The sequence below is a fragment of the Ursus americanus genome, chromosome 24, assembly GCF_024610735.1.
Source record: "Ursus americanus isolate L20-20 chromosome 24, mUrsAme1.1.p, whole genome shotgun sequence".
Classification (NCBI taxonomy): Eukaryota; Metazoa; Chordata; class Mammalia; order Carnivora; family Ursidae; genus Ursus; species Ursus americanus.
In genome coordinates this window covers 25,346,249-25,372,289 of record NC_142150.1, presented here as the reverse complement: position 1 = coordinate 25,372,289, position 26,041 = coordinate 25,346,249, and the positions used below count along the sequence as shown (strand labels likewise).

Sequence of the window (26,041 nt, the reverse complement as noted above, 5' to 3'; positions counted from 1 at the left end):
TATATTGACACAAATTCCTTAAAAAATGACAGGGAGTGACAAACTGTCACCTGAATACCAGTGTTAATGTATGTGGCAAGGATCATTGTCACCAGGGAATATGACATTTCAAGACCTTTTCCAGTGGACATTTGTCTTGAAGTATTTACTCAAGACGTGGGTCTGGTCCTTGGTTTTATACCCTCAGAAATTTGACTTGGGTGGCTCATCATGAGAAAGTTGTAGTCACACTTATAAACACATAAGAAATGAATGTAGAGAGCAGAATGCCAGTTTGTTAAATTATAGCTAAAACTATAACAGACACTTCAAGTACTTCAGTCTGTCAAATCTTTTTATGTAGAACTTAAATTTTTTTGGAGTTGTAAATCTCCTTGAAAATATGATGATAAAACCAATGAATAATCTTCCTATAAAAAATACACAATCTCCACATTTATACCAAAATTTGCATATAATTTCAAGAGATTCATAAATGGTTTAAAATCTATTCATGAGAGTCTTCAGAACCCTTGGATTGAACTATGCATTTTCATGGAAAAACATCATAATTCAATAAGGCGGTTGATGAGAAATCAAACTAAGAAAACTTAATTGTATGATTCAAATTGCTTTAGCATCAGATTATAATTGTCTGATGTATCAATCATTCTTCATAATTGGACTTCAGCTGTCACTGGGACTAGACAAATAACAATAACAATAAATACAACAAATGTTCATACAGTATTGGCTATGTACCAGACACTGTTCTAAATCCTTCTATATATATTAAATCATGTATTCTCACAATGATAGAGTACATAAATCAGAGCATCCAACCTCTAGGCAGTTTCACAGATGGATACTACACACATTTTTATCTCTGATTTTAAAAAAAGAAAAATCTCTATATTCCGTTACCCTTCACTTAGTTATGTTAGTAGTTGGTAAGTACCAACCTTTTCTTGAGCTTCTTTCTTTCTTTCTTTCTTTCTTTCTTTCTTTCTTTCTTTCTTTTCTTTTCTTTTCTTTTTCTTTCCTTCTTTCACTCTGTCTTTCCATCCTTCTTTCCTTCTTTCATTTTATACATATAAATTATATATATATTATATATATATAATATATATAATATAATGAAAGACACAATGTTACAATGTGCCATGTACTCTGGATATAATATTTAGGATACAGCTTATTGCTGGTAAAAAGAAATTTTTACCTAGTCTATTGTTTTCAATCACACATTTACATGCTGATTTTGGGCAATCTACTTTTTCAGAATTTATTTTTACATTTTTGTTTGTGTGCATGAGAAGGCAAGGAGTAATTACTGAACCCCCCTCTTTATCATTTGTACTAAGTTATATACCATTTTAATTTTTTCGGTTCTCATACAAGTCTTATCAATGGACTTGATATGTTATTTGTTATTATAAAATTAGCTTATCATTCCTGGCTCCTGACTATGAATTAAAATGTAAGCTACATTCAGTAATGCAATTCAACAAATATTTACCGCATGCCTAGACATTCTCCAGTTCCTGTCTTTCACAAGCTTATGATTAAATAGGTTGAACACATACCCAAACATTTAGATTTAAACACAGATTTGAGAAATGCTATAGTTTTAGCATTACAGACACTTATGGAAGGATAGATGAGTCCCCGCCAGTAAGACCAATGAAGGTCAAATAGAAATGGTCTTCGTAAAACTGGCTCTGAGACTGGGTACAATTTTGACAGAAAAATCAAGAGTAGGACATGCCTTGCAATGGGAAAAACAGGAGCAAGGCTCTGAAGAAGAAAAGTAGGAGGCCTATTTTTAGAATCAGGAACAGACTGCAGCCTAGACTGTATTATGGAGAACAGTGGGAGATAAGCCTGGGAAAGGAGTATGGCACAATATCATGGAGAGTCCTATGTGTCACGCTAAGGTGGTAGTTTTTAAAAGGGCAAATTTGCCCTCCAGGGGACATTGGCAATGTCTGGAGACACTAGATCCTCACAACTGGGGGTGCTACTGGCATCTAGTGGGTAGAGGCAGTAAGGGATTTAGGCTTTATTCTCTAAGCAAATGGAAACTATTGGTGGGTTATGTTTTCTTGAACTGTGATTGCCTACGTTCCTGGGTCTTGTTACGCTAAGTCTGCAAAGTGTTAACTGCGTAGATCTCCCCCAGGAAAAGTATTAGAAGAAAAGGCCAATTTTGGAGATAAAGAATAGCATGTATTAATCATGTTGTCAGCCCCCGGACCTGAGAAAAGAGAAAGAATGAAAAGGAAAAGCAAAGAAGTGACGTTTTCATGCATTGGTAGAATCCAGACTTAACAGTATTAGTGCAAAGGAGAATGCAGGCGTTTCCGATAATTGGAACAGTCTGATTTCATTTTCTGAAGAATGAAATATCAAGCAGTATATGGAGCTTGAGGTTTTAAGCTTTTTTCCTTTGGTTATTCATTTCACAAAACCAACAGAGCAAACATCTATCGTAAAAATACAAACATATCCCTGAATACCTCGAATCCCACCCTTTAATTTGAGAAACAAGTCAGTCATCTATATTTCATTTCTTCATAAATAATAAACGTCAAAAAGTGAATATGATCAAAAGGATTCATAACCAGCCAGAAACTTCATGCCAGGTATGTTTATCTCTCTTGCATCACGTGAGACTAAACAAGCAGGAAAAAACAAATCAATTTTACTTTTAGCCTTGCCAAGTCATTGGCTATATTTTTGGGTCTGCTTTTCTAACACAAGGTAGATTTGACTTCTTGTAGCTAACACAAAGTTGGAGCTGCGACCATCTACCTTTATCTAGCCTATTTCATCCTGTTCCTTTGGATTGTGACAAAACAATTAGGAGGCCTTTTTTCACCCATGGATTTTCTAATTAATGGTTCAAATGAATTCCAGAAGCAGAAACGTGATGACGAAGAAGCTCTTCCATTTTGAAGGGGATTTGAAGATGACTTGAGTTCCTGCCATACGAATTCTCGTTCTCTGCTCTGAGTGGGCTGATCCCAGGGAGTGACCCGGAAGCTGAGCCAAAGCTCCCTACCTCTGACATACATGTAGGTGCTCTGTGAAGAAGCAAATCAGGGGTACAACTTACACATTTATCTACATTTGAATTTTCGAGGCAATCATGTTATTTTAGGCACGTACAGCAGAGGGCATTGTTTGGCCAAACTTAAACAGGGCTGCTATTGACAATAATAAAGAAAGAAATAGGGAAGCCGTCCCCTGAAAACAAACAAACAAACAAAATAGAAAAGAGAGCTCGGAAACAATGAGATGAGCTTTATATTGCATTGTGCGCCCCGCTTTTCTTTGTAGGAAGGACTTCCGTGAAAATGGTTAAAAACTAGATAAGCACCATTTCAGAAATTGATGAAATTCCTACTATGTGAGTTGGACTCTACTAGCTGCTAGGGATCAATAAGTGAATGTGACGTCATTTATGTCCTCAATGAATTTATAGCCTTAACTATCTACGGGCTGCTTAGACACCAGTTTATTCATTTATTCATTCATTCATACCTTTAGCAAATATTTGCTGAGCATTATTCCAGGTGAAAACTACTGAATAGGACAGACAAGTCTCTGCTCCATGGAACTTAATATTCCACTCAGGTAAGACAGGCAGTAAGAAAATAAGCATCTAAGTATATAAGAAAAATACCAATAATAAGTATTATGGTGGAAATCAAATATGGTGATGTGACTGATGGTTGTAGAGGTGCTTCTTTAGGCTGGATGGTCAAGAAAATCTTCCTAAGAGAGAAAAATTTAAGGGATGCTCTGAAGGACAAGAAAAACCAACCATGCAAAAATCAAAGGGTATGTGTTGCAGGCAGAGGGGACCCTACTGCAAAGGTCCCAAGGGAGAGAGGGAAAAGCCTGGAGCATTTGAGAACCAAAGGAAGTCCAATGTGGTTGAAGAGAGAAGGAGGATGAAAATAGTTGAAAGGGACAAGACGCAGGCAGGTATCAGACGATCTTGATTTGGGGACCAAAACAGTTTGCATTTTGCTCTAAAATGAAATGGAGCTAATAGGAGCATTTTAACGGAAGAGTGACGTGACCATATTTATATTTTAAAAATTCACTTTAAATGCCGTATGGAGAATTCATTGTGGTAAGGCAATTGCAAAAGTAGAGAAACTAGTCAGAAGGTATTTCAGTGGTCCAAGTTAGAAATGAAGATGATTTGGCTTAGAGAGGGTCAAAGAGGAAAAGTAGATGGATCCAGTTACATTTTAGTGAGTCACATGAATAGTGTTGTGCTGGTTATAAATAAAGAAAAAGAAAAGTCAAGGAAGATTCTTACATTTTTGCATTGAGCAACTGGGTGTGTGGTGTGGAATTTTGGGAGGCACAAGGGCAGGTTTGGGGATTTGTTTTTAGTATATGCTTTGGCATTTAATTCAAGTGATCCTCTCAATGTCTATTTATTAATGTTATTACCGTCACTCCCACTTAGAAAGGTGCAACTCGGGGAAAGCCAATTTACCAAAGATCAACAGTTAGTAATACTAAGCCAACCTTCCAACCCTCCTCATTCCATTCTCGATCTGATTTTTGTTCCTCTAGGTTTTGCTAATATACGTTTATGGCTTTTTCTGTGTGTCAGTATTGTTTCAAGTTGGAAAGTATAGCATTTCATTAGGGAACCAAGACAATATGTATTTAGTAGTTCTTTGTGTGCCATTCACAGAGTTGACACAAGCATCACCAGAAATCAGAGATGCCTCTCTCCTGACATGCATATCAGAGTTTCCAAAAATCATACCCTGATCTCTGTGTACAATGATATTTTTTAATGTGACCACATACAGAAGCTAATTTTGCCTTCACTGGTATTTCACGCTCTATGGGATTTCAACTAGGGCTAATTAATTTCAACCTGTACACATCTCAGTCGTCAGATCATCAGATCGAAGATGTTTCATTCAGTTTTAAAGTAATGCTAGGGATGTTGATTGTTGAAGTCACAGGACTTTTCCATCAAACATTCCTCTCTCCAATTTCTTTACACGTGAGGGCAGATTATTCTTTTTATACACCGTACTCTCTCATCAAACCCTTTCCTGCCTAAGGGGATTGAGGTTTCTTCCTAATAAGAGTTATTCCAATAAAGAGTTATTGAGGCAAATCCAAACTTCCACCAGGCTTGCGGTGCCCCTCAGTTGGGCCAACTCAACTATCTAAATTCTGCAGCATAAGCCCTCTGCTTCCAGTAAGTCAGTTTTCGTTTCGTGCTCCTACTCCTCTGCTTTTTTTAAGTAATCTCTTACCTCCTCCATCACCACCCTATCTCAATGCAAGTTTATGTCCCCTTAAAGACCTACATAAGATCCGGAATCCTCTTCTTAAAACTTGCCTTGATTATCTGTGACTTCTGACAATCCTTTATGGCATTTAAATAGTGAATATGTTGGTTTGCGTTAGTACCCAGGACACCTATATATACATTTTTTTATTTTTTACATGTATCTGTACATTTGTATTATAGCTCCAACAAGATTATAATGTTCTAGAAGGCCTGGACAATTTCATTCTTATAATCCTGACTACACTGTCCAAGCAATAGCAACATGTTGGCCACGTGCATTTTTCTTCCTTTGCTTTTCTTTTTTTTAATACATAGTTCTCTCTACTCGCTGTTTCTTTTCACCTGATGATATTGTAATTGTGTCACCTCTAAACCCCAAACATGTGTATTCTTTTTCTATAAATCAGATAAGTATTCGAGAAAAATGAAAATGTAGACTCGGGCATCGTCATGATCATCATCATCTTCTTCTTCAATCTCAATTTCTTACAATTTTTTAGAAACATTGCCAGGTCAGTGTGTTCAGCCAGAGGACCTCCTGTTGACTTGACAGGTTGAGTCCCTGGTTTACAGCCATTTAAATGTTGAATCACTTCCATTACATTTGCCTAGAGGGTCAGCCCTAGGCACGGTCACAAAAATTTCTTCTCCCTGAAAATCTGCAGAGCTATATAATACCATATAAAGAGTAGAGAAAACTCAACAGACTTGTAAAGTTGGGTTTCAATTGGGAAAAAAATAACCATATTAGAAAATATTTACAAAATAATTTTGATTTGGAGAGGTAAGCTATCTTTAATATGATGGTGTTATTTGAGGTGTTGTTTTTCCTTCTCCGGTCTATTCTAGCACTCTTTAAAATGTAAAGAGTTATCCAGAGACATGACTGTGGTAGAAAGCCTTTTAGCATGATGGGGTGAGCCTCACCTCCTTTCTGACAAGCAATTCACGTTGCCTCAGTTTATGTTGTTTCCTTTGGTAGGTCTCAAATTTATAATGGTACAAGAAATGAGAATTTTTCTACTGTCTTCCTTGTTGTTTCTTTGTTATTGGTTTCAGGAAGGGGGAGATAGCGAGAGAGAAATAGAGGGAGGGAGAGGCAAGGGAAGAGGAAGAAAGGAGAATGAATATGTAAGTATCAAGATAGGTTTGACTGTAAGTAGCCAGGGAAAAGTAATTGTTTATACTGTAAGGAATTGAATATTTACATATTAAGAAAATATAGAGGAAAGATAGTAACAGGATTCATTAATTCAGCTGCCCATCACAAATATCAAAAATACAAATTCTTCCTCTCTTCCCATTTTCCTTCCTTGGCATAACTGCTTTATCCTCAGACTTCCTCCTTTCTTGGCCACAAGATGGCTTCAGCAACTCTAGGCATCTTATACTCACAACAATATCCAGAAAACAGAATAAAGAAGTATTTCTTCCCCATGTTTTCTTCTTGTGAGTGGGAGAAAAAAAATTTCCAGAACCCCTCAGCTGTCTTCTTCTCACATCTCATTGGCCAAGTTGTGTCACGTGTCCAGCCTAACTAATCTCTGGCAACAGAAATGGCACAACCAATATTTGTTTATACAAGAGCTCAGCAAACTATAGTTCAAAAGATTAGCCCTGGGAGCTAAGAATGTTCTTGAATTTTTAAATAGAAAAAACATGTTAAGAACAATATTTCGAAGGGTACCTGGGTAGCTCAGTCGGTTAAGTGTCTGCCTTCAGCTCAGGTCATGATCCCAAGGTCCTGCAATGGAGCCCTGCATTGGGTTCCGTGCTCAGCGGGGAGCCTGCTTTTCCCCTTTCCCTCTGACCCTCCACCCTGCTTGTTCTTGCTCTCTCTCTCAAACAAATAAATAAAAAATCTTTTTTAAAAAAAAGAATAGTATTTTGAAACAAGTGAAAATGGTATGAAATTCAAATTTCAGTGCCCATAACGAGTTTAATCAGAACCACAGCCATATCCATTCATTCACCTTTTCACTACAACTACTTTCAGGCTACAATGGCAGAGCAGAGTTGTTACCACAGGAGACCATATTGCCTGCAAAGCCTAAAATATTTCCTAGCTGGCCCTTTACAGGAAAAGTTTGTGTAGCCCTAGCTTGAACCAAATTCTGTAACCCAGCAGTCCTGGGTCAGCCTCTTTCAAAGCAGATAATACAGTTTTGTGATTTTTTTAGGATGGGAGGGAAGATTCCTGAACCAATTTTTCTAGGGAAAGAGTAAGGGATGAGGATGTTGGGTAGGCAACAAATGTGAAGAAAGAGAGAAAGAGAGGTTCAAGCACGATTACAATGAATAATCCATTCTTAGTGCTGTGAACAGCTGACTCCCAACACACCCCGTTGAAAAGACAGAGTTTATTGCTTACTCTGTTAAGGGAGGTCACCATCTCACAAAGGTATGGGAGTATCTGTGAGTAGAGCGGTAAAAATTAGGATAGAATTTATGGAGAATTGGGAGTCTGATTTGAGAGGAGTTTTCCCTGTGGGAGGTTGATTAGGAGAAAGTAAGAATTAAGGTATAGCAGTCCAGGATTTGTGAAAACAGCAAGATGAGGCTAGAGATTCAAAGAATCTTAAGAGTATAGACTGTCATTAGATGCTTTCTATGAAAGAATTGATGGATCTTTGGGCGGGTTCCTAGAAGGACAATAAAACCATTTGCTTGGAGAGGAGAGTCCCCAAAGATAAAGATGCTGATAAAGACAGTGGAAGAGCAAAATCATGGTTATGTCAACGCGAAGGTATGGTTTGGAGGTCTTAGTGTCCAGGCTGAGTCCTGGGGCAAGTGGTTTTGGTTCTCAGTATTTAGGGGGTTTATTGCAGATACATGGGAGTGTGAATGTGTGTTCTGTGGGGGAGAGTGGTTGTGGCTAATAAATTCACCTTCCTTTTACCTGGCTTCCAAACTGGTTCCAGTACCTAGATCCAGTTTATGCTTACTGAGCAGTGATACTGTGCTAAATAAAGCACCCCCTGTATCTCAGTGCACTGAAGCATGGGTAGGGAAAGAAGAAAGGTCTGTTGACAAAGTCAGAACATCCTCTGGGACAAGGCTAAAAGTATTACAGTTTAATTCAAAACCCATAGAGATCCATTTGTAAATAAGTGCTGTCAGATGACATTGTAATGGATAGTGCGTACTTTTAAATTGATTTCTTTTTGATATGATAAAAACATCTTATGAAAGAGATGTTGAAACGTGGCTTTTAATGTAAAGTAACATAATTTAGATTTTGAAATAGAAAACCTTTTGTTAATAGTAGTTTATTGGATTCAGTGCATGTACCAAGCGTTATTTTCTGTGGGTTATAAATTACCTTTGAACCAGCTATAATTCACAAATCGTTACTTATGACTGATTTATAGGAAATCTCATTAATAGCAATAGCAGAAAGACCTTGAAGTAAGGGAGAAATGGAAAATAAAACAGCCTGGGGATTGAAAAGGGAGAGACACATGCACTCCACAATTAATTGCAACGTATTGGATTTGCATATGAAAGCGTGCTTCTGATCATTGCAGTTAATCCTTACCATAACTATGAATAATAGATATTAGTGTTATTCCTATCTTATATAAGAGGAAGAAACGGAGGGTCCCATCACTTTATTTTTAGTTTGAATATGTTTTAAATATTTATTACATATTGCTTATTATGAGCTGGTAACTTCATATATACATGTGATATTGCTAACTAAAGCCTTTTGAGTAGATGACAAGGTGTTCCCCTTTTACAGATGGGAAAGTAAAGTAAAGAGAGGTGAATTTCTTTCCCAGTTGTAGAGTCATGAAGGTTTAAGCGGGCATTTAAATTAGGAAGTCTTTACTAGAACCTTCTCCCTTGACCATGGGATATGGCTGCCTTTGCTTTCTTATTTTAAGGAGAAAAGGATAGCCCTTCTTCACTTCTGTGCTGTGTCCAGTCAATCTGTTATTTCTCTATATCTCTACTGCCAGAGACCTAGGATTCTGAAAGTCATAGGGTGGGAGATGGGCAGGAAACTAGAGGAGCAGGACCCTGGGACCCCAATCCTAAGAACACCCATCAGTTAATGTAACAGAGATTTTATGTGCTATTTTTTAAATGCCCAGTCACCTTAAAAAGTGTGTACTGGAGAGAGGGGAACAAATGTAAAACTACACCAAATCATATGAATAAAAATTTTCAGGGGTCATGTCACCGACAATTTAAGTAGGGTTCTGTTTAAAGTGGAAATCTACAAGGGTTTTTAAGGTCATGTTTAAATTTGCAATAAAAAAAAAAAAATAACTCCTAATCTAGCTCTGAGTGAGAAGCCTATCAATCACATTGTTGTCACAGTGGAAATGGGACAATAGAATAAACCTATAAAGCCATCAACAAGATTAATAAGGTGAGCAGGGCCCTGCTATTTAGTGATTAGTTGTTTTAAAATGTAGATTTTATTATTATTTCGGTATGATGAGACAAACAAATCAGGAGACAATTGTCACTGAAGATTTATTTATTTATTTATTTATTTATTTACTCACAGTTCCCAAGAGGAGGAAGCATGCCATGCCACACGGGGGCCACACAAGGGAGCACCAGGGTCAGTCAGGGGGTAGAAGGAGTAAGGAAAAATCTGAGCAAGAGCCTTTATCATGGTTTGTGAGAGAAAGCAAGAGAAGGCAGGGTAAGCAGGCTTGCAATTGGCTAGCCCTGTGAGATCCTGATAAAGGTGGTGGTTGGGATACAGGCTTCAGGTTGATTGGTTTGAATATGAAAGGCATGCTTGTGGGTAAGTCCTTTATCTAACTCTAGGAAGTGGCTAGCCCTAGGAGGGGTCTCTCTGGAACAACAAGGCCCCAGATACCAAGAAAATATAGAAGATAGGGCCACCTGAGTGGCTCAGTCAGTTGAATGTCCAAACTTTTGATTTCAGGTCAGGTCACAATCTCAGGGTAGTGAGATGGAGCCCTACATTGAGCTCCATGCTGGGTGTGGAGTATGCTTAAGATTCTCTCCCTCTCCTTCTGCCCTTCACCCCCACTGGTAAACTCTATCTCTTAAAAAAAAAAAAAAAAAAAAGAAAAGAAAGAAAGAAAAGAAATATAGAGGATAGAAAGTCATGATTACTACATTAGTGCCTATCATTACACATACACAGAGTTGTAATTAGATAGTAACTGTTTCTGCACATTTACAATAGCCTTTTTTATCCAGTGCCTACCATCAAGACATGGCCTCTGTCCTCATGGTGTTCACAGGCTAGTGGGAGAAACAGAACCAGAGACTAATGATCATAGTACTAGGTAGTGTGAAAAGTCAATTTAGAGCTGCACCAGCCCCAAAGAAAGAAATCTCTTCCCCAGGCCCTCCATTCCATGGCACAGGGAACTGTTTACTGGTCCCGGATGTACTAGGATCTTCCGTGGGTCTTTGTCATGGCTCGAGATGATCCTTGCCTCAAATGCTCTTCTTTCCTTTTTTGTAAATCAACTTCTTCTAGAAAACCTAGATCAGATGGTCCTCTTCTTGGAAAATCCTCTGATTTTCCAGCACAGACTGGGCTGATCTGACATTAGTGCCCTTGTGCCAAAGTGGCCTGCTCTCATACCAATGAATATGGATTATTGTAATTCATTTGTTTGCTTCTCTGTCTCAGCTTTTGAATTCTCCTTTCCTCAGGGGTAAGGATGATATTCTTCATCTTTATATGGCCAGTACGCAGCAGGATGTCTGGGTAAAAGCAACAACGAGAACAGTAATAATAATATCTAACATCACTGAGTTTTTGCCATGTGGGAGGCAATATTCTAAGTGCTCTATCTACATTAATTTTATCCTCACAACAACACTAAGGGGTATGTACTATTATCATTCCCATTTTGCAAGTGAGGAGAACGTGTCATGGAGAGAAGATTAGTAAGTTGTCCGAGGTTACACATAATAAGTACTAAATTAGTGCCTTTTTGAGTGGAAATGTAGTGATCCCCCATCCCTTTTTTCCTTTGTTTCCAAGAGATTCATAGAAGAGACACTGTTGATAGAGATGAGAGTTTTGGAAGAAATCATTACACAGGTGCCCAAATGATGATAAGAGTGGGACATACACTGGGTAACCCAAGCTCCTTTAAAATTCTTTCTTGTGCTGGAAGAGAGGCATAAAGTGGTTATTTTATTCCCTTTCCCACAAATCTACTTAAAATCAGTGAGAGTAGGGGTATAAGATATATAATATTTCTGTTATACTAAGGTATCCTCTGTACATAAAAGTTACGTTTCATGGGAATGATTAATTTGTGGTATGTCTGCCTATAGGTAGCAGTTGCTATATTATAATGAGTTTGGGTATTTGAAAATCTCAAAGTTTATGTATGTTTGTGCATGCCATTGTTTCAGTGTATCTTCACAGGTACGATAAGTCAAGTTGCCAGGGTTTACAGCTGAGGTCACTCCCCAATAAAGGTATTTTAGAGAAATTAATTGTGAAAAAATATTTTGCCTTTGCCATCATTCTCCCAGAAACTTTTTCATGGAGTGTTTGAGATCAGATGCTCTTGGACCAATCAGACAAGTGTGTGAGTCCTGGTTCTGTCCTTACGAACTTTGTGACTTCAGCCATGTTAGTTTCCCTATGATTAAATGTCTTCATTTTGTAAATGGAGACTGTAAAGTGCCTACCTCAGAACAGTGCTGTAAGGATGAGAAAGGATCAGTCCACGCAACATATGTAATTGAAAAGGGCCCCATTCACAGAAGGGCCCGCGTTTGGTTAATGCTCTGTTGTTACGGATTTGAAATTCTTCATAATTTTTAAGAAGCCATCCCCCAGTTTCATTTGGCACTGGGCCCTGCAAATTATGTAGCTATCCTGGACAGGATTGCTTGTGAAGTCTATAGCCCATGGTGCCTGGCACACAGAAGAATCCTCAATAAAATATCAGCTATTACTGATTTTGCAAGGGAGCTTTTAGTTTCTTGGGTATAGCCCCAAATCTTATTTTCTGAACTTCTTCAATCTGGTCTGGCCATTGAACCTACATCTCATATGTCCTCAGGCATTCAAGTCCTACTTGGTTGGTAAACACTGTAGTAAGGTGTTTGACCTCATTCTTCCACTCCTCTGTGAGTGCATAGTGGATAGAAATGGGCTGTGGATGACTGCTAATTTGAAGTACAGAAACATTTTCTCGATAAATATGAGCTGCATCTCTGAATAAGGAACGTTAGATTTGTTGCTTGCTTAGTCTAAGAAATGATGGCTTTGGCTGATATAGTGTATCACTGACATTGCTCCAGAAAGACACCTGAAGGAGATCTAATACTCTCTTTTGCTCTTATGTTACAGAGCAGTTGAACTCCAGAAGGACCAACACCAGATAAATTATGAATGTTGAACAAGATGACCTTACATCCACAGCAGATAATGATAGGTCCTAGGTTTAACAGGGCCCTATTTGACCCCCTGCTTGTGGTGCTGCTGGCTCTTCAACTTCTTGTGGTGGCTGGTCTGGTGCGGGCTCAGACCTGCCCTTCCGTCTGCTCCTGCAGCAACCAGTTCAGCAAGGTGATCTGCGTCCGGAAAAACCTGCGGGAGGTCCCAGATGGCATCTCCACCAACACGCGGCTGCTGAACCTCCACGAGAACCAAATCCAGATCATCAAAGTGAATAGCTTCAAGCACTTGAGGCACCTGGAAATCCTACAGTTGAGTAGGAATCATATTAGAACAATTGAGATCGGGGCCTTCAATGGTCTGGCAAACCTCAATACTCTGGAACTCTTTGACAATCGTCTTACTACCATCCCAAATGGAGCTTTTGTATATTTGTCTAAACTGAAGGAGCTCTGGTTGCGAAACAACCCCATCGAAAGCATTCCTTCTTATGCTTTTAACAGAATCCCTTCTTTGCGCCGACTAGACTTGGGGGAATTGAAAAGGCTTTCATACATCTCAGAAGGTGCCTTTGAAGGTCTGTCCAACTTGAGGTATTTGAACCTTGCCATGTGCAACCTCCGCGAAATCCCTAACCTGACACCTCTCATAAAACTAGATGAGCTGGATCTTTCTGGGAATCATTTGTCAGCCATCAGGCCTGGCTCGTTCCAGGGATTGATGCACCTTCAGAAACTGTGGATGATCCAGTCCCAGATTCAAGTGATTGAACGGAATGCCTTTGATAACCTTCAGTCCCTCGTGGAGATAAACTTGGCACACAACAATCTAACGTTACTGCCTCACGACCTCTTCACGCCCTTGCACCATCTAGAGAGGATACACTTACATCACAACCCTTGGAACTGTAACTGCGACATACTGTGGCTCAGCTGGTGGATAAAAGACATGGCCCCCTCCAACACAGCCTGTTGTGCTCGATGTAACACTCCTCCCAATCTGAAAGGGAGGTACATCGGGGAGCTTGACCAGAATTATTTCACATGCTATGCTCCTGTGATTGTGGAGCCCCCAGCAGACCTCAATGTCACTGAGGGCATGGCAGCTGAGCTGAAATGTCGGGCCTCCACGTCCCTGACCTCTGTATCTTGGATTACTCCAAATGGAACGGTCATGACACATGGGGCATACAAAGTGCGGATAGCTGTGCTCAGTGACGGCACGTTAAACTTCACGAATGTAACCGTGCAAGACACAGGCATGTACACATGTATGGTGAGTAATTCCGTTGGAAATACCACTGCTTCTGCCACCCTGAATGTTACTGCAGCAACCACTACTCCTTTCTCTTACTTTTCAACCGTCACAGTAGAGACTATGGAACCTTCTCAGGATGAGGCACGGACCACAGATAACAACGTGGGCCCCACTCCAGTGATCGACTGGGAGACCACCAATGTGACCACCTCTCTCACGCCACAGAGCACAAGGTCGACAGAAAAAACATTCACCATCCCAGTGACTGACATAAACAGTGGGATCCCTGGAATCGATGAGGTCATGAAGACCACCAAAATCATCATTGGCTGTTTTGTGGCCATCACACTCATGGCTGCAGTGATGCTGGTCATTTTCTACAAGATGAGGAAGCAGCACCATCGGCAAAACCACCACGCCCCAACGAGGACTGTTGAAATCATTAATGTGGATGATGAGATTACAGGAGATACGCCCATGGAAAGCCACCTGCCCATGCCTGCTATCGAGCATGAGCACCTAAATCACTATAACTCGTACAAATCTCCCTTCAACCACACAACGACCGTTAACACGATAAATTCAATACACAGTTCAGTGCACGAACCGTTATTGATCCGAATGAACTCTAAAGACAATGTACAAGAGACTCAGATCTAAAACATTTACAGAGTTACAGAAAACAAAAACAATAAAAAAAAGACAGTTTATTAAAAATGACACAAATGACTGGGCTAAATCTACTGTTTCAAAAAAGTGTCTTTACAAAAAAAAAACAAAAAAGAAAAGAAATTTATTTATTAAAAATTCTATTGTGATCTAAAGCAGACAAAATTATGTGTATTCCTCAGAACCTGTTTTTGCTGCACTTATTTACTATTTTCCCACATCTCATCCCTGCCTTCCCTGGTTGCCATATTTTTCATAGGAGATCTCAAGTCCCTAAAGAACTGGCCTAGGAAATTTTGTAAGAATTCTGTTACACTTTGAGATTTTTATGGTGAATTCTAGTGGTGAGATCCAGTCTATTTTGTCTTTCTTTCTTTTTTTTTCTCTTTCCTTTCTTTCCCTCATGCCCTTATGAAGTAGTCCAATGGGGAATGCAATATTAGAAATAGATTTTTAAGAGAGAACAAGATTAAAAAAATGCAAGATCTTATATTTTTCATGTAATGACCTGTTCTGTATTTATGAGGAGAACCATTCAATGGCAAAGCAAAAAGGGAAAAAAAAAGAAAAAAAAAGAAAAAAAAGAGAAAAAAGAAAAAAGTAAGCAAACAACAGATTAATTTACATACGAACATCTATAAAACCCATGATCTTTTAAACACCTCTAGAACCAGAATTTGTAGTTCAAAAACTAAAAAATAAGGTTATAAATAAAATATTGTTGGTTTTTCTGTACCTGGACACAACTCATTTGTAGTACGGTTCAAATGTGAGAAACTTGAAGGTAATTGGATTTCCTACTTTCTAAGAAAGAAAAACATATTGTACTCAGTCACAGCATCCCTCTCTATGGGGTCCGATTTCATTAGCTGACTTGAGTGTTGGATCTATAGTCAAGGATGCTGTGGGTTGTTGTTGTTTTTTTTTTCCTTCTCATTAGGAGCACCCTTTGTAGAATGCTCAGATTAAAAAATAATGATTTTGTGAAGTAAATTCAATCCCACTTGGAAGAAAGTTTCATGATAATTTATTCACTGTCTCCTAAGTTAAGTCCTACTGGCTAAAGTACAACAAGAGAATGTGAAGGTATTCTAAATTATCTAAGTTGAAAAATAATTTTTGGTGCTGAGTATCAGCAAATTCAGTTCAGTTCCACAGTAATTGTTAAAGACCTTCTATGTTTTAAACACTGATCTTAGTGCTGTGGGTACACACTTGACAAGACCCGCTTCTTGTTCTCAAATCACTCATGATCCATATGAAATATAATTAGAAAAATATCAGCCTAGTATTAACTAGCTCTAATTTTACTGTTAGGTGGAAGGCTGTGAGTTGGGAACCTGAAATTTCAAAAATGTTGGGTTACTGTTATTACAGAAAGCTCCTTGGTTTATGGTTTCTTCTGTTCCTTCTGGAAGAGCTGACTCTCTTCTTTCAGATGCAGATTGCAGAGCTGTAAAGGGTGTGAGTACGGATTTGCCATGACGGGTGTGTGCACACCGAGAGATAGAAATGTTAATACAGTGGTAATTCACTAGAGGTACTTGAAGGAACCGGAGAAATTTTAGGTATGAGACGATACACTAGCTTCCAAGTAAAAGAGGACCTTGCTGGTTCTTGGTACCTTGGCACTCTCCTTATATTTTAACATAGTATGTCCATGACTTCTGTCTTGATCTATGGGAAGCGAAGTGAAAACAGACACCTCTTATTACTGACCTTGAAACCTACCACCTCATTGGTGAAACGAGTGGTGTCCAAGCTGGAGAACACTTCATTTCCTAACGGAGGAGCAGCTTGTAGACTCATACTTAACTTCGCAGACTGGAGCTCACGCCAGGGTTTTGTGGTCTCCAGGTGTGGAAAATCAATCATTACTAGCAAAGTAGGTTGGAGAACTGGAATGAAGAGAAAGCAAATGAGTAAGACCGCATAAGGGTTTTACCTTTTTTTTTTAGATCACTAATTCTCCAGTAGCTTTTTCCTCCCTTGTATTTTACCTCCCTTTGTTAGGAACACAATTCACATTTACTTTCACTGTGGAAAAGACCCAAAAAAGGGGAAAACATGTTGGCTGTCATTGCCCAAGTTATTCAATATAGAATGTACTTAATATATTCCCAAGCTGCCAGATCACAGAGCAAACAAACAACCCACCAAGGGATATCCAGCAAGTGCTAGTCCAAAGAAGAGTGGTATAAGCCAAGAGGGAAAAGAATCCTGCCTTCTCTACTTGATTGGTGTTCACTGAGCTCTCTGCTGACTGTGAGCCTTCATTCACTTTGAGCTGATAATTCTTACGGAGTTAGTCCCAGCACACAACTCCCCTTGGCTGTGAGGGTTGGCCGAACGGTTGGAAAAATTCTACGAAACAGAATGAAAGGTGAACTCAAACTAAAAAGTGAAGTAATAAAGCATACATTTCAGTCCTATAGATTATAGTTGCTCTAATAAATACATTCTAGAAGCAAAAGTATTGGTGAAAGACTGGTGAAGCCAAACTTGACCTTCACAGTAAATTTAGAAACACTTTTGACCGAAGGTCCCTATTGGGTTTTGGGGTTGAAGGATGGAGAGCTGTAAATGCAGGACCTAGAGGTACGTGCCTAGAGGTTGTGATTAGCAGTGTCTGTATTTGCTCTGCATAGCACGCTCGGCTTCTGGCCCTTCAGTATAGGGACTGCACTGTGTTAGATGTGTTAGCGACCACCACGCACTGTGGACTTCTTGGTCCTGCAGAAAGTTCACGTGACTGTCTAACATCTGGAATATCCTTGTAGCAAAACACAATTCTATGTCAATCTCTCTTTATTCTATCCAAAGGCAACCAACTGCTAGTACTCTCAAATACTCATGTGCACCAAAAATATGTCCTTTACAATTAACGAAGTTAATGTAGCCTGATGACAATGTGTGTGTGTGTGTGTGTGTGTGTGTGTGTGTATTTTTTTCCCTAGGAAAGGTATGCAGTTTGCTTCAGGGAAACATCAAAGATGTTTTAGAAAGAAGATTCTGCAACGTTTCCTTTTTCTGTAAGGAATCCTGTACACCTATCACATCAATCTCTTAAATTCTTCTGAATGTGTCCGAATACATTTTCAGTGGCAAAATAGAGAATTTGGTATAGCTCACGCACATAGGCCCTGATACAGCTTTACTAATTGTTCCCTCATATTCTGAATATTCTGTAATCAAATATCATCTTTTCCCAAACTGAAATAGGTCATTTGATCTTGGAACATTGACCAGTGTTTGAGGGGAGAAATGTTGCTAGGCTGTGATTGCTCTGAGGCCTTATAATCAGAGTTAAAAATCAGAGTATTTGAGACTCCACACTAGGAAATTCTGAATACAGATTGCTGGAAAATAACTTGACAGTAGAAGGATTATTTGCATGGGGGAAGGAAAAGAAGACTTTTTTTTTTTTAGAACAGGAGTTACTGAAACATGAAAAAAATATTAAATGGATGTCCCCAGACTATCCAACATTTCCAAGGTAAATATTGAAAAGTGGAAAAACATCAACAACAACCCTGAATCCTTTATCCTTTAGGGATTATCTTCGAGATGCTTAAATAAGTAGAAGGGTCAGGTGAGTGGTTGTGAATACAGCACAGTGCTCTAAAGCAATGTAATTTTTAAATGATGTGTTCAATTTTTGATTTGGTCTTCAGGTTGCTAGTTTCAATAAGGATATTGAAGATAGTGATATCATTAAATATCACACACAAAACATGTGGGTGACTGAGTCATCAGACTCTTCTAGGAAACCATTCCTTTGTTTCTCATAAAACATATTAGCACAGAGTCAAATCTCTTATAAAAACGTCTCCCTCCAATCTATATGCATATTATTATATTTGATTAGAATGTAATTTCTGCACAAAAGCTACTTTATTTATTTTTTTAAAGATTTTATTTTTAAGTAATCCCTACACCCCACGTGGGGCTCAAACTTGCAACCCCAAGAGTCACTTGCTCTTCTGACGGAGCCAGCCAGGCGCCCCTGTACAAAAGCAACTTTAGATAAAAATGAGTTTCAAAAGTTGCCCTTAAAAAAGAGGTACCTTTTTTTTTCTTCTGCCATAAGGAGAAATACAAATTCCTAAAGCCTCTGTATTAGATAGAAACCAGCTGTGATACCGTTGTCTTTCCACGCTCCAGCAGGATACAACATAAGATACGTCTGGCTCCATGAGAGGAAAAAAGAAATGTTGAATAAATGAGAGTGCACTGTCAGTTAAGATCCAAGTTTAGATGCTGAGTGAAGTATTCTTACAACACAAATCAGGTCATGTCCTTTTGTTTTTTCAAGCACTGCCAACTAAAGTCCTGAGGCTTCACCCTTTCTTAGCGTTATTTAAGAAATATATACATATTACATAAAAAATTATATAGTTAAATTGGATAACAAGTGTTTAGCAGCAGTAGGTGAAACTGCCATTCCTTTTGCTTTTACCCGAGATAAATAAAAAGAAAAAAAAAAAAGGAGGGAGGGGGGTTGCAGCGAGACAAGCTGTTTTCATGGAAGCACATGATACTGGAAGGTCCTTCAGTTTTGCGCATTTTGTCATGCCCAGGGAACAAGGATTCTTCTATATCCACTGCACAAAATACAGACAGTAAGGACCTCCGAAACTCCAGACCGTGAAGCCTTATCTTGCAATGTTTGGTCCAGTAATTTAATTTCACTTTCCAGATTATTAAGACTACACTTTATTATCCATTTGATGCTGAATGCTGAGTTTGAATTTGTCCAAATGGTATCAATCCTGTCTTTATGTGGTTGGCAGAAGAAGTGACTACATGGCTTTTAACCCAGATGAAAGGGAACCTTCTGTGTGGTGTGAAGGACAGGGACTGGTCTCTGTGGTGGCAGGGGAATCCCTTCTGATTTATGTCCCTTAATCCTGGGAACGTGGCAGAATATGCATTAGCTCGGCCCCAGGATATCAGGATGAAAACCCGTTATGGGAACCCCTCGCATTTATTATATCTATGTATCAGTAAGGCTTCTGAATGACAATTAGTAAATCTCCTTACTTCTCAACCCCTAGTTCCACACTGAAAGAGGAAAAAATAAAGTGGAACTTAATTTCTATTTAAGCACAGTTGCTAGTTTTGTAGCGTGTATGGTTCTCTGAGAGAAATAAGTTGACACGTCAATCCAACTAAATATATTAAAACATACACAAGAGTAATTATATTTTATGGTATATACTTTTTTATGGGAGCTGCTATAAAATTTTAAATCAAATAATTTGTAATACTAGGGAAATCATGAGTTTCTTTACTAACAGAATCATTATGAAGAAAAATTAACCTTAACAAAATGTGTAAAATGCCTCAAAAGTCAAATGTTGACGTGGAATTCCCAGTCCTATGGCTAGTTCTGTTTTGAAGAAATAAAGTTTTACAAAATGAAAGAGAGAAGTAATCAAGTTTCTCTTTCCAACATCCCTCAAGCAGAATAACTCATAATTGTAAAGGTATTGCTCAAAATAAATTGACCGTTAAAGAACGAACTTTAGTTCACTCTGACCATAAAAATGTCATGTAGCTACGTATTCTCACCTAAATTTTTTTCAGGAGTCTTGCAAACAAGTCACTCTTAAAAAATCAATGCCAGCTTTTATTTGCTCAATCGTATTTTTGTTTTTCAATACATACCCTTACCCTATGTAGAAGTGTATTTTATCTCAGTATGTGTTCAGATTCTCCAGAAGTACTCTAAAATCGGGATCTGTCACTTAGTTACCCGAGCTGGAGTTCAACCCTAACAATATTGGGGACAACTCATACAGGTGAATAAATCATCCCCTAGGCTTTGTAGAAGTGGGACCTCTTTTAATTTCTACTTTCCAACTCCGCTTAAAAGATCTGGCATTTTTATTATTATTAATATAACCTCTACCTCCAAGAAAAGTGAAGAAACCAGGAATTTCACAGTACTGACAAATGCTTAAAAAGCTGCAGAGTATATATATGTGATAATTATATATATATATATATATATATAATTTATCTATCTAATCTATTATTTTATAAACACATGTATTACCATACTTCCTATCAAAGACAAATGCCAATATATATCGATTATTCATCAGAAAATATATGCTAATGAGATAAAGATCTCATTTATTGGCCAACATGATTTCAACTTCTTCACATTACCATTAAACTCTATTTATAACAAATCTTGAGAGTGATTTGTAATAGGTATTTAAAAGCCATTTTGGTAATCAGAGGAAGCACTGATGTTCAGGAGTAAAGATCCACAATTAATGTCGGAAAGAAACTGGGCTTGTGGAAATTAGTGAGATACCATTAAGTAATCCTAAGGTAATTCAAAAATAAAAATTGTGTGTTTTATAGCTTAGAAGGTGCTTTCATCTGTTTTCTTATTTGTTGAGCCTTGAAAGAATGGTATGTGAGTGTATTTTAATTAACGTATCAAATTTTCCCTGAACACTGTATGTGTCTGCAGGCAGAACTATTGATATTTTAAAGCCCTAAACAGAATAAAAAGAAAAAAACAAAACACTGGGGAAGAGAAAAAAGGAAGTGGTATAAGGAGAAAACATGGTTTGAGTATTTTTAGGTTAGAATGGATTAATTTGCATAGTGAGTATGAATTGAGCAACCTACTTAAATCTAGGCACTGTTCAAGACTCTGAATATACAATAGTGAACAAAACAGGGCCATGCCCTCTATGATAGGGGGACTAATTCATCTTGGTTTGCTCAGACTTCCCTGGTTTTAGCAATAAATATCCTATATCCTAGGAACCACTTGATTCAGGGCAAGCCAGGATGGTTGGTCACCCTCCTCCAGACCTTACTTTCTAGTAATTGTTACTTTGATTCCATGATTCAAATTAATGTGCTTATCTCCTTGCTAGTGGCAATGCCAGATAACATTGGCCACAAGTAAGCAGTGGCCAGAACACCTTGTTTCTAAGTTGGGCAAGTTCAGCCCAAGAGAAAATGCTGGTTGTATCAAATTTCCTAAAATAATTTCTAGACAACACTCTGCAGAGTACAACAGAAATGCAGAAAACAGGACTTGCCCTCAATGGGCAGTGATAGTCTGAGCATGTCAACAATCATATTATCATAGCTACCACTTACAGGACCCCTACACTCCTCATCTCCAGTACTTACACAAACATATAAAGGTAAGCATTGTTTTCGTCCTTTTAGGGAGGAAGAAATTGAGAGTAAACTCTTTCCACTGCATGAAAATTAGAAAGAAAACCAATGATGAAAGAAGAAAATTAGAGTTTTCAGATGGCTATCTCAAGCCTTCATTTAGCAATGACATCTATTACTCAGAATAGAAAACCACTGACACTCTCCCATGCATATTTTATGTCTTGTATTCTATCAGGTTGCCTCCTTCTGGAAAACAGCCTTCTCTTGTGGACACATTTTGGTAATTAGTGTTAGTCTTATTTGTTTCTTCATTCAAATTTACTAATGAAATTGGTAGGCCAACATCGTTGAAGCACTTAATTGGCTAATGTGACAGTGTTTGAAATAATGATATGTTGAACTTCACAGAGGAGCTTCAAATGGAAAACATTATGGATCAGCCAGCATTCAAAGATGAAGTGAATCAATCAATACTATTTTCATAATAATCAATTTTAGGTATTTTATTTTTAGAATTTCACTATGATTCACTTTTATATTCTAATCAAATTTCATTGATGGATATAGTCATGAATAAAACAGTAGCTAAAGTATCATATTCCAGTTCCTTTCCATATAAAAAAAAATCCTCTTTACCAACCTCAATAGTTCTTTAACATTTCATAATGTAAACTGTTTCATGAAGTCAACAAAAGCATCAACTTACCTTTCTTAGAATACAACACACTGTTTAAAACTCTCTAAACTATTTAAGAGGTAAACACTAGGCAATAATTTTTTTAGGCAATAATTTTTAACTTGCAAAGTAGCTGAAAGAGACAAAGAAAAAAAACAAAACACAAAACAAAACACATACCCCCCAAAGCCAGAGGCTTAACTTTGGAAAATTGAAGATTCAAATGAACAATTCTGAATAAAAAAAAATAATGATTATTCCAGCCAAGTACCCCTTATAAATTTAAGCCTCTGTACTTCAGTTTTTGTAGTTATTTTTCATACTAAGTAAAACCCTTGATAAGTAATAAATGCACCAAAAAGAAGCTATCATAAAAATAGATACACGAGAGAATTAATTGGTTATATGAATCAGCATTAAAATACAGTTGAAAAGTTGTCTCTCCACATAAAGGTAAGTGACAGACTAGAGAACGGAACTCTAGTTGTATACATACCTTTTAATATAGTACTAGTGGTTAGTTTTAAATCTTTGACCCTAGGCCATATCTTTTCATTCCTAAATACTTGTATTTATGTATTCAAAAAGCATTCATTGAGTGCTTGCTATATGCCAGCAATGAGTAAAGTTGTCAGGAATACAAATAAGGAACTAGTCTTTGCTTTATAAGAAGTACTATATTACAGTATTGCAAATACAATATGATACATTGAATGGAAGAGGCAGTGCATGTTACCTAAGCAGAGAGAAGGGCAACAGACCTAGGCTGTGTGGTTGAAGGAGGGGAAATCATGTTTGCTTCTCATATGAAGTGATGCCTGGCTTGAGCCCGAATGGATGAATAAGAGTTACCCAGGTGGAAGGAGAGGATACATTAGCTTTTCCAGCACATTGTACAGCAAGGTCAAGGAACAAGCAACATCATGTATGATAGAACTGTAGGTGGTTTAATGTTGTTAGAGCAAAATATGGAATTTGGAGATGGCTAAAAACAAAGCCAAGACAATGATTAAAGACCTTTAAAGCATGATGACCCTAACTGAATTTAGCCTATAAATGATAATGAAGTAAGAACATTTTCTAAGTAATTGAGTGGTATCCTCAGATTTGAGCTTTGGGTAGGTCACCTCATGGCAGAAGAAGAAAAATTTAAGGTTAACAAGACTGGGGCAAAGAGAGACCCATTTTGGAAGGTGTTTTACTATGACAGTGAATAGATGATTAGTGTAAATTATAGTCAGGACATGTTAAAGGATCCAATTGAAAAAAAATCAAGCTTAGTTAGCTGGACTTGATTTCTCATTAGATGTTGGGGAGGAGAGGAGAGGAAGCTAAGATTTGTTATATTTGTTAACTAGTAGAAATATAGAGGTGAGTGGGAGGTAGAGGGAAATGTTTGTAGTTGGAAGTTGAAGTAGAACATGCTTTCCTGGGTGGGTGCTGGGAAGGAAGGTTATGTGCTCCCTGAGTTTTAGTTATATGGAATTTAAATACTGTCCAATACCAAACTCTACACAAGGAATAAACCAAAGCAGAAAGACAAGTTTATTGGAAGGCTTTCAACCAGCAAGCAGGGAAACTCAAAGCTACAGGAGCAATGAGTTCCTAGATGTTCACAGTCTAAGGTATGTTTATGGAATAAATGCAGAAATTATTTGGCTTTTTTAGCTGCTTGGTCGCCTACTGGTCTTCTTCCCTGTTTGGATCAGGGTAGCTGAATCAGGGGAACAAGAAAGTCCAGAGACTGCATGAATAGACTTGGCATTTGGGGATTGGCTGGGCTGATTTCTGAGAAGAGTTGTAAATTCCTGTAAGGTTAGGTCAAGTCTCCTTTATGCACCTGTGTTAAGTATCTTCCATTTTGTCCCTGACATAAGTGACTTCATTTTAGTTTGGTTCTATGATACCTATGACAAATCCAGGTAGAGTTGTCCAGCAGGAAGCTTCTCTGGACTAGCAATATCAATCTTGTACATCATTTATAGAAAATTTGTAAAGAAAGCTGAGTGAGTGGTGGGATTCCTAGTGTACAATACAGGAAGTCCAGTGGGTAAAGGATGGAACAGTGAGAAACACCATTTGACAGGTGTGGAGAGAAAGAGAAAAACATTTATCAAAATCCACTAACAAATTACTCATTGAGTCTTTGCTACATGCCAGGCCCTATGCTAAACTTTGGTGTTACACTTTAAAGATGAGTCCCAGGCTAAAAAGGGAAGACAAATAACAAAGATAATTGTTTAATTGCAACTGTTCTAAGAACTATAAGGTAAAATTGTAGGATCACATCATTGAGAATGTAAACCAAGGGAATTTGCTCTAGTCTGGGAGGTCTCCTTAAAGTAAGGGCTTTTAAAGGGGGACAGGAAGAATGGATTGTTATAAAGCAGAAAAGGGTGGAGACAAAGGGACTTCTAAACAGAGGAACTGGTGTGGGTTAAGTAAGGCTTAAAGAAGCAGATGAAAGAGAAGATGGGGGGAAACAAAGGATAAGAACCAAGAGAAGATTTATGATAGCCAGGTAAGTAAAATTTTGTGAAGGGCATAAGTCCAATAATCTAAAAAATTTGAAAACATTCACTGAATTTAGCAATTGGGAAGTTAGACATAGCTTTAGCAAAAACAGTTTTAGGAAATGATTGTATGCATTGGTTGGGGGGGAGGGAGCGGAGACAAGAGAAAAGGAGGCCATATTATAGCGAAGAGAGGAAATTGATGGGCAGAAGTGGAAGCAAGAGATGGATTCTCTGAAAGGAATGAAAAGTTTAAGTAGAGAGATTAGTGGTGGTTGATGTTAACTAGAAGGAGAAGACAGAGGGCAATAGAAGTTGCTGGTCTGAGGAATTCAGACTTTATTCTATAGGCAAGATGGTAGCCATAGAAAAGAAAAGCATATATGGACCAACATTCATAGCACAATGATTAATTTATTAGAACAAAATGGGACATCCCTGAAAGTATAAATCCCACTCTAGCCAGCCTTGAAAAAATGACAAGAAAATGAAGTAGATTTGTTTTAAAAAATAATCAACTCTGTACTTTCTGATCTATATCACATGAGTAGGCTATTATTACCTGGAAATATAGAGAATTTCCTGAGGCATTATGGACTCAGGATCTCTATAGTCTGACTGGTTTATAATTTATAATAGTTGAAAGAACAAGAAACAAATACTTCTGATATATTTCCTGCATGGCTAGTTAATCGATTTTAGGAAGTTCTTTCATTTCTTGATATCCAGTGAAGTAATAAAATTTGCATTTAAAGGAAGAACAATGAAACATGAAATTTAAAATACTTCAGAGTCCATTATGGGAGAGAAATTAGGTTATCAACTGTTAAATAACATTAATTAATGCCATAATAGCTTAGAGCAAAAGAGTACAGTTGCTGTTTTCCAATGCCATCAGATAAGAACTATGATGAATGAAAGGAATAAAGGCTTTTAAATTTGTGAGTAGAATATAGAAGACAATTTCAAGGAAAGTAGTAAAAGTTCCAATACAGAATAAATGAAACCTCTAGAGACCAGATTATAGGTAACTGTCTTGCTGTGAACACGAAGACATAGACAAGAAGTATCGTAATACATCT

The 26,041-nt window shown here is 37.8% G+C and overlaps 1 protein-coding gene across 9 annotated transcripts in view; it reads left to right on the top strand.

The window, feature by feature from the left end:
- Positions 1–17,169, top strand: part of LRRC4C (leucine rich repeat containing 4C) — a 181,437-nt gene extending 164,268 nt beyond the window's left edge. For 5 of the 9 annotated variants that reach the window (XM_087854763.1, XM_087854762.1, XM_087854761.1 and 2 more), the window contains one exon: positions 12,639–17,169. In XM_087854763.1, coding sequence (XP_087710889.1) covers positions 12,681–14,603 — 1,923 coding nt within the window. In that variant the 5' untranslated portion in view covers positions 12,639–12,680 and the 3' untranslated portion in view covers positions 14,604–17,169. Of the gene's footprint in view, positions 1–2,898; positions 3,057–12,638 lie in introns of all 9 variants that reach the window. The other 4 variants (XM_087854758.1, XM_087854760.1, XM_087854757.1 and 1 more) reach the window with 1 other exon arrangement.
- The last annotated feature ends 8,872 nt before the right edge of the window (positions 17,170–26,041 follow it).